General features: G+C 38.9%; 2 protein-coding genes across 3 annotated transcripts; one reads left to right on the top strand and one right to left on the bottom strand.

Annotated features, from left to right (window-relative positions):
* The first annotated feature begins 84 nt into the window (after positions 1 to 84).
* On the top strand, positions 85 to 3,117 carry LOC140796522 (BTB/POZ and MATH domain-containing protein 4-like). 2 transcript variants are annotated; one of them, XM_073149568.1, is made up of 4 exons: positions 85 to 854; positions 1,476 to 1,833; positions 1,947 to 2,220; positions 2,835 to 3,117. In XM_073149568.1, the coding sequence occupies exons 1-4, from the start codon at positions 433 to 435 to the stop codon at positions 3,017 to 3,019; spliced, it is 1,239 nt and encodes a 412-aa protein (XP_073005669.1). In that variant the 5' UTR covers positions 85 to 432; the 3' UTR covers positions 3,020 to 3,117. The 2 variants fall into 2 exon arrangements, with proteins under 2 accessions (XP_073005669.1, XP_073005670.1); XM_073149569.1 differs by having other exon boundaries at positions 174 to 854; positions 2,819 to 3,117.
* Positions 3,118 to 3,481: 364 nt separating this feature from the next.
* Positions 3,482 to 8,344, bottom strand: LOC140795947 (replication factor C subunit 5). The gene is made up of 12 exons (XM_073148774.1): positions 8,185 to 8,344; positions 7,951 to 8,061; positions 7,751 to 7,783; positions 7,452 to 7,620; positions 6,533 to 6,714; positions 5,917 to 6,053; positions 5,701 to 5,799; positions 5,470 to 5,539; positions 5,319 to 5,393; positions 4,892 to 4,937; positions 3,794 to 3,898; positions 3,482 to 3,716 (listed from the first exon to the last, which is right to left on the bottom strand). Exons 1-11 carry the CDS (start codon positions 8,266 to 8,268, stop codon positions 3,840 to 3,842), a joined length of 1,065 nt encoding a protein of 354 aa, XP_073004875.1. The 5' UTR covers positions 8,269 to 8,344; the 3' UTR covers positions 3,482 to 3,716; positions 3,794 to 3,839.
* Between the last annotated feature and the right edge of the window lie 220 nt (positions 8,345 to 8,564).

Consider the following 8,564-nt stretch of genomic DNA (forward strand, 5'->3'; position numbering starts at 1 on the left):
TTCTTTAAGAGGCTAAGAATAAGATCAAAACTCGTCACTCCTTATTCTTATTAATTCAGCTTAAGACTTGTCGAGCAAACGGATAAGCTTGAGTCCGGCTTTGTTATTGTACTGGTTAAGCTGACCGAAATGCATTTCTAATAAGATGGCAATTCCCTTACAAGAAGGTCCCTCTACTCTTTCATTTTAAACCTCGCTCCTTCTGGGGACTAAAAAGAAAAGAAGGGAAAAGGTAGCGCTCCGATTTCCGAGAGAAACCTAGCCGTAACACCTCCACCCCCAAATCTTCCCCCAGCCAATCTCGAAACCTTTCCACCAATTTCTTACCCTTCGGAATTCCCCCCTTAAATCGACCCGAACTCTTCCAATCCCGACGAAAACTTTACCAAATCCACCAGCGGATCGCTCCATGGTCGCATCGCACCGCCACCAATGATCCCAGAGCTCGTCCACCCCCCGCCGTCGTCTTCCTCAGCGACGGCGAGGGACCTCGCCGACTCTCCGACGAGTTCTCGATCCGTGACGGAGACCGTGAACGGATCCCACAAGTTCGTGATCCAGGGCTACTCCTTAGCGAAGGGGATGGGGGTTGGGAAACACATCGCGAGCGATAACTTCACAGTTGGGGGTTACCAGTGGGCGATCTACTTCTATCCAGACGGGAAGAATCCCGAGGACAATTCCGCGTACGTGTCCGTCTTCATCGCGCTCGCCAGCGAGGGCACCGACGTGAGAGCGCTGTTCGAGCTAACCCTAGTGGATCAGAGCGGGAAGGCGAAGCACAAGGTGCACAGCCACTTCGATCGATCGCTCGAGAGCGGGCCGTACACGCTCAAGTATCGCGGTAGCATGTGGTAATAGATCGCGAGTATTCCTCTCTTTGTTTGTTTGTTCCAAAATTCTGGTGATTTTCATGTCGGATTTCTTACCCTTTTTTCTTTATTGGTGAGTTGTCCATGAATTCATAGGGTAAGATTAGCAGTTGTTGTTGTCGTCGTCTTGCTTTAATTTCTTTTCCTTAATCTGGTATAGTTAAGTTGCTGAAACTTGGAAATTTCTTGGATGGATTATATTGGTAATTGGCTACTGTTGTTGCTGTAGCATTATCCCTCTTTGGACAAGCATAAGAAATATAATTTTTGTGCTAATCAGTAGCACAGGTTTGCACAATTGGAAATATCTGATGGTTGAAGTTTCATCTAACTTGCATTACAAGAACATTAGCAGCTAACCATGTTGCTAATAATCTAGATGTAAAATATAATTAGTTCAACCCTAACACTTCATGCATGGGAGGCATTGTTGCTGGGTGGCTAAGTTTTAAGCTGAATATATATCATTTGAAAGCTGTTATTAAACTTCTTAGGTATTCACATACGTTTTTTTTTCTCTTTTTAATTTCGTTAATATTTGTCGCTGTACGACTGTTATCTTGTATTAGGCTTCTTAACTTGTAATGTGATTTGTCTCCTTAGGGGTTATAAGCGTTTCTTCAGACGAACGGCACTTGAGACTTCAGATTTTCTTAAAGATGACTGCTTGAAGATAAATTGTACTGTTGGTGTTGTCGTATCTGCTACAGATTGTTCCAGACCACATTCAATACAAGTACCGGATTCTGATATAGGTTTGCACTTTGGCATGCTTCTTGAAAATCAGGAAGGCTCGGATATTGTTTTTAACGTGTCTGGAGAAAAAGTCTATGCCCACAAGTTGGTGTTGGCTGCTAGATCTTCTGTATTTCGAACTGAATTTTTTGATGAGTTGGATGATGGTAAGGATGATGGTAATGATGAGATTGTCATTTCTGATATGGAACCAAAGGTCTTCAAGGTGAGGATGTTTGTTATATTCTCTGTAACTACATTATCATGTTGTCCTAATGAATCCATAACTGCTTAAGGGGTGCTCATCAATTTGGTAATATCTGAGTTTTTTTTTGGCAGGCTATGCTGCACTTTGTCTACAAAGATACTCTTGTTGATGATGACTTGTTAGGTGCATCAAGTTCTGTATCTTCAGTATCCGACTCTTTGGCTGCAAAATTATTAGCCGCAGCAGATAAATACGACTTGGGAAGGCTTCGATTATTATGTGAATCTTACTTGTGCAAGGATATATCTGTAGATTCTGTTGCAAGCACTCTTGCATTGGCTGATCGTCACCATGCCATGGAACTTAAAGCAGTTTGTCTAAAATTTGCTGCTGAAAACCTTGCAGGTATTTAATTTTTTATTTGTAGCTGTTATTAGCTCTCATCATATTTAAGAGGCCACTATAGGGTCAAATTGTTAAAGGAACATACCCGGATTTTGTTAAGGGGGAACATTTATATTTTACCAGTTTGCTGTTATACTCTTTGCTGGTTGGCAGTTTCAGTGCATAAAGATCTACCTTTTGCATGGTTATTTGTTGAGTACATGTTCACGCGAAGCAGCCATGTCAACTTTCTTGATTGATTTGTATTTCTTTCTCTAGTTAATTATTGGCAATTTCAGTGTATAGATTTTAACTTTGTAGAAACAAGTCATGCTCAGTGTTAAGAAGTGGTTAGGAATATATGTTTATTCTAGGAACTTCCAACATAATTCGATGGTTTTTGTTCTCTTGTCAACTTTGGGCATCATCTTCTGAAAAGCATAATATAGAGTAATAGCCATTCAAGAAATCAGATCAAATTGTTTGTTATTGTTGCATTTCTCTCTCCAATATTTAGCTATCTCTGTTGAATTACTTGAAGCAAGCTCTTCAATTCTACATCACTGAGCTTATGCTGTGGTTTCAGTCGTTTTATTAAACTGTATGACATTCCAGACAGCCTTGTCTCTCTGCAGCTGTAATCCGGTCTGATGGATTTGAGTATCTGAAAGACAACTCTCCATCACTGCAGTCAGAACTTCTGAGGACGGTTGCAGGTTGCGAAGAGGAGTGCAGCAGTGGGGGAAAGAGCCAGAGTGTGTGGGCACAGCTTTCAGATGGCGGCGACACCAGTGGCCGCAGGGTGAGGCCAAGAACTTAATAGTGATTAACTAACAAGATCTCTTGTGTAAACAGACTCAATTTATGCGTGTCAGGGTCTGTAATACTGCGTTTTATTCTATGATGTTATGTTCTCCATTTTCGTTTCTGTTGGTGGTAATGGTGGCATTAATCGTATCATTTACTGGTATGTCGACAGTATACAAAATTAAAATAGGCAAACGTGATTGTCATTCATTTTGAAGAATGTGTCTAATAGCCAATCAAGAATGATAGATGCTAATCAATTGGTTTTCAACCGAGTTTGAGAGTGATCAACTGATGAGCAAAACATGTATATGTTGAAGAAAATAGTAGTAGATTCTTCTCGGTCGCAAAAATCAAAACAAGCTCCAAATCCCTTTCTTAATGGAGCAACTCCAAATTTGTATGGTGCCCTCAGATTCATATTTGTTTAGTTTTGCATTTCAATTTATCTGAGCCAATATCCATATATCCATCATTTAAGGAACAAAAGGACAGCCTTTTATAGATAAGACTGCATATTTAATGAGAAAAGCTTCGGATCATACAAATATCAAGTTCATAATCAAGGATATCATCTGTAGCGCCTGCTACGTAAAGATTTTGCTAACAGCAACATTGTGATCCCATACATATAACATTATAATGAAGCAGAGAAGAACGAGGTGCCAACACCGATTGACCCGAACTGGATTTGTCAGCTCCAATGTCAACTGACAAGAAGAGAAAAATTTGAGTGTGATTGGTCGACAGAGACATTATCTATTTAATGGTGAAGAAGCTGCAATACCTTGAAGGTTTCAGATGTTTCTATTCCAGAGCTTGCTCGAACTCATTCAGCCAAATGTTGCAATAAGGAACTGTTTATAGATGCTCATGAACTTCGCCACAAAAGCTGTGTGGTGATCCCCAGTCACGAGATTACGTTACACAGTATATGGAAAAATAAATCATATATCACTTTATTACATTACTCAATCCTTCAAACATCTGAGACTAATGAAAATCTTAAGAAAAGCATCAGCAAAAGTAAAATCATTAAAACATCCAACACCCTCCAAAATTTACACTAACAATCTCTACATGGGAACTCGTCACGATGATTCTGGATTATAGAACAATGAAAATAATAATAATAACCAATCTGTCGTCCAACAATTTGGAGTTGGCTATGTGGATCCTTTTCTTTCATCTCTCATAACTGGATTGGTTTGTGTCGAGTGCGCTATGATATCTTCTCTAACTTTCTCCCTGCATGTTAGTTTTAATCTTCCCCTCTTAAGGAACCTTCTTTGTCCAACCAACATGATAGACTTCAGGACTTTATGCCAATGATATGTCTAAATTTAGGTAATTCTTGCCATTTTCCTGACTTCGGAAGCAGAAAAAGTGAAATAATTTTGTTCTGCCTCTAGCTGCTGTATGAGAATATATTTGCTTGGAGAAGTTACAGGGCTCTGCTTCTGGTGGCAACAAGCTATTGGGTGGTTGTGCTTGTGGGGTCAACTCAATATGTTCTAAAAAAAATTTGAATAGCCATGAATGGTGATTGGATTGGATTGATGATAACGTAGAATTTTGGGTCCATCAAATCAACACATAAAAAAAGAAAAAGACTGGTAGCTCGGTAGATTTCCCACGTACATTATCAAGCTACCAATACAGTATCAATCCCCTACCTATCTACCATCTAAATTTGTGCACTATTCCACAAATCATGACATATCATGGCTGTGACATTGACGTTTTAGATGAGGTACCACTCATGTCACTAATATGGACCTGACGGCTCTAACAAGATGCTACTAACACTAAAGGACATAAAACAAGTATGAACATGTATATTAGAAAAGAATGTACAACTTGCTAGAAAGGACAACTCAAGCACCTTCTATGTGGAATATTGGCTTTGCCCCAAGACGCATCTTGTGTTCCTGCAAAAATACATAAAAGAAAATATTAAGGAAGTAAGGCCTCTTTCAACACCTCGATATCATAGAGGGGTCACAAGTTTCTCTACAAAACTGAAGGTAAAGCACATTTATAAATGAAGAAATCAGAATGGAATGTCACTATAAATGAGGAAAGCGCTTAGTCCTGGGTGAAGGAGCAATTTGATTGTCAATAGGAGGATCAGACTTGCACTCACCATAAGATTCTGAACATGATGATCTTTTCATAATTTTGAAGGTTTTGAGTGAGAACATAAAGTGAGATCTCTAGGATCCAATCATAGCTATCAGCAACAAATCCAACCTCAATTTATTGTAAATATTTTATTCTTGACAACTTAATTCTTTACCCGCTGTACTTACATAGTATGCAGCCCAATGACAAACTTCATGTTTTAACTCAGAATCCAACTTCTTCAGTAATTCTGACAACAATTTCTGCAAAATGTAAACAGCTAAGTAAAGTAGCAAGGGAATAATCAATTGAAAAAACATTATACTATTATCCTTTCACCTTCAAGATAACTTCAGGAGGAATACAATTAACAAGTAGCTCATACAATTTTCCACGAACTGAAAATAACCTGAGAACATGGAGAGCAGAAGTAAGTGTTCACATATGAGCTTTGTAAGACAGTTCAAGTTGGTAAGCTAGATAAGAGTTTTATCAAAGAGAACCAAAGTGAAACACAGTCATGTAAATGATAGACAAGAAACTTTTCACAATAAAGGAAAAGATTAAAACCTTTTAGGGCTCTGCTCCTTCATGATATCGGATGCTATCTCTGAGACATACTGCTCCCAGTCAAGTGGTGGCACCACTTGATTATCGGTAAATGGATATCTAGAATCCAGATAATGGCATACTAACATCAAACCAGATGTTATGAGGCCCGAGGTACAATTACAGTAAATATAAAATAAAATTCTGTAAAGAGCACAAGCTTTCAAGAAAGCTTACTGCTGCACTCGGCAAGTCTCAAAAAATAATATTGCCCTTCTCAAATTGCGATTGGACTGTGCAGCTATACGAGCTGATAATCCAACTGGAAGATGTAGCTTCTCCTTCTTTCCAATAAACTCTAACACTCCAATAATCTGCACAATAACATATCTACAAGGCTTAAAAAACATATTCTAGTGAACTCTGCAACACAAGATAATAAGAATGGAAAAACATATATCTCTTGAATTTCCCTCTTCTGCCAACTTTGATGATAACAGATTTCTAGAATTAAGTCATTTTGCTTCAAGACATTTTTAGGACTTTAAGTCATGATGAACAGTACAAGTTTTCAACTTGGAAGACTGATTAATTTACACCAATTCAACATGACCTTGTAAATTCAATTCAGCTTTTGATATTCTCAGTGTTTCCTTTATAGTCTTCATGCATCTCAAATAGTTTCATCTGCACCCATATATGAAAGAGCACAACAGAATATGCCCTTACTCGACAATATAAAGAAGACAAAGAAATCATGTGCAGAAGCACAACAATGCTAAGGTAATAAAAAAAAATGCAGGTAGGAAGCAAGAAAATAATGAGCAGCAACACTTCAACTAGAAAAATTAACCTGTTCTTCAGTGGGTGCATTAACACGCACATTCAGACAACGAGACCTAACAGCCTCAGTAACTTTTGAAGAGCTATTGCAGCACATAATTAGCCTGCAGGATGCACTATATTTTTCCATCGTTCGCCGGAGAGAATGCTGAGCTTCTCTTGATAGCTTGTCAACTTCATTAAGTACTAGAACTGCAAGTTACAAAATTTTTGTTAATGCAGTATTATATGAGATCCTTTGATTGTACTTGCCGTATTTTGCATAAAGAGGAAGTACATTGTAAACACATAGCTGGATTCAATCCTAGTCTAACTTCTAAACCTAAGCCAATCCACTGAGTCAGTTTGGATCTGATACCCAAGACACAAGAAGTCCAAGAAAAAGTCCCAAGACACAAAAAGTCCAACATGACATGACCAAGAAATATTTTTGACTGCATTGAAATACATTTTGTGAGGTTTGCATAAGTTTGCTCCTATGGTTAAATTAGACCTGCTAGAACTTCTAAAATAGATCCTCCAATAAATAACACTGGATTTATACAGAAACTTCATGGTTTCAAGAAAAATAAATGTAAACAAATAACCAACAAAATACGAAGAAATTCTGGCTATCAATGTATCAAATAATATGCAACAGTAACCTTAGTTCCTTATACGGGTATTTGCTTAGAAACTTAAAAAAACTATTTAATATAAATTAATTTCTTAATATACGAATAGCTTAAGATTTTACACAACACGATCTCTCCACATTATATCAGAGCAACCTGACATTTCTCTGCTACATTCAGGACTACATCTAGGTGTAATTCCCAGGTAAGCAAGCATAACACAGTTTGCAAATTGAGCTTCCAATCTCTTCAAGGACACAAAAAAAGGAAAAATCCTACATCTGCACTACTGGTTAATCTAAGAAAAAATTCTACCTTTAAAACCCTTTTTCCCTTTGGTGTCTATTGGCCTATTCTTTGCCATCTCTTTAATGATCTCCTGAACAACATATCTGTCCTGAAAACCTGCATCACTTGGATTCATCTCCACATGGTGGCTGCTTGACAACATAGTCAACTCTAGCTCAATTGTCCGAGTACCAGCCTGCACAAGAAAATTTATTTTCCAGATCTTAAGAGATGAAACTGAAAAGCACCCACACCTCATGATAAGTTCCAATTCGACAGGAAAATAACAAAGAAAGGATAAGAAAGAAAGAGAAATTAAAGCTCACATTAATCTTCCACATCTTGTTCTCTAATTTCACCTGCAAAGATGGTACAAAACCACTAAATCAAAGAGGGGGAGAGAGAGAGAGAGAGAGAGAGAGAGAGAGAGAGAGAGAGAGAGAGAGAGAGAGAGAGAGAGAGAGGAAAATATTTCAACTAGAATTCGTTGAATTAGAGACTAATCTAGAAAAGAAAAAAAACATACCTTTTCCGCTCCGGGCCCGAACATTTGCTTGATCAAGGCCATGATTAGGGTTTTCTTGCCCGAGCCAGACGGGCCGTAGAAGAGGAGATGGGGACAGTCCTGCTCCGATACCTAAAAATAGAATCGAACAAAGATCCTAAAGAATCCTTCAAAAAATGGGGGAGACTGGAGGGTCGCATCAAGAAACCCTAGACTAATGTGAGGGAAATCGGAGAAGGTATTGGAGTAACGCACTAGCTTCTTGAGATTCTTGGCGATGTCTTCGTGGACGACGATCTTGTCTAGGGTTCTCGGCCGGTACTTGTCGACCCACAGCATCTTTCCTCGTCGGGGGGGGCGGGGTGTGTGTGGAGAGAGAGGGCAAAAGAGGAGGAGATAGAGAGAGTTATGAGCGAAGTGGCGGGAAAGATGACTGTCGTATAGAAGAGGCAGGCGAGAAAGGGACGGTCGGATAGGATTACTAAGCTGATCGTGGCCGTCCAAAAGTATGAAGGTTGCTGCGTTGCCGCTAGGGTGGTAACGAATCGGATTCAGGTTGGATACCTACTCGGATGTTGTAATCCATCATTATGTAAAAATCGAGTGTTTTATGCAAAAATTGGCAGGATATTGGG

Source organism: Typha latifolia, chromosome 10 (genome assembly GCF_019914945.1).
Source record: "Typha latifolia isolate L0001 chromosome 10, TyphaL0001v2, whole genome shotgun sequence".
Lineage (NCBI taxonomy): Eukaryota > Viridiplantae > Streptophyta > Magnoliopsida > Poales > Typhaceae > Typha > Typha latifolia.

Coding starts and splice junctions, on each gene's coding strand:
- LOC140796522 (XM_073149568.1), top strand. CDS start 433: ATGATCCCAGAGCTCGTCCACCCCCCGCCGTCGTCTTCCTCAGCGACG. Junction 1,834..1,946: donor TGGAACCAAAGGTCTTCAAG/GTGAGGATGTTT, acceptor TTTTTTTGGCAG/GCTATGCTGCACTTTGTCTA. Junction 2,221..2,834: donor TGCTGCTGAAAACCTTGCAG/GTATTTAATTTT, acceptor GTCTCTCTGCAG/CTGTAATCCGGTCTGATGGA.
- LOC140795947 (XM_073148774.1), bottom strand. CDS start 8,268: ATGCTGTGGGTCGACAAGTACCGGCCGAGAACCCTAGACAAGATCGTC. Junction 8,062..8,184: donor CCAAGAATCTCAAGAAGCTA/GTGCGTTACTCC, acceptor TTCTATTTTTAG/GTATCGGAGCAGGACTGTCC. Junction 7,784..7,950: donor TCGGGCCCGGAGCGGAAAAG/GTATGTTTTTTT, acceptor CCATCTTTGCAG/GTGAAATTAGAGAACAAGAT.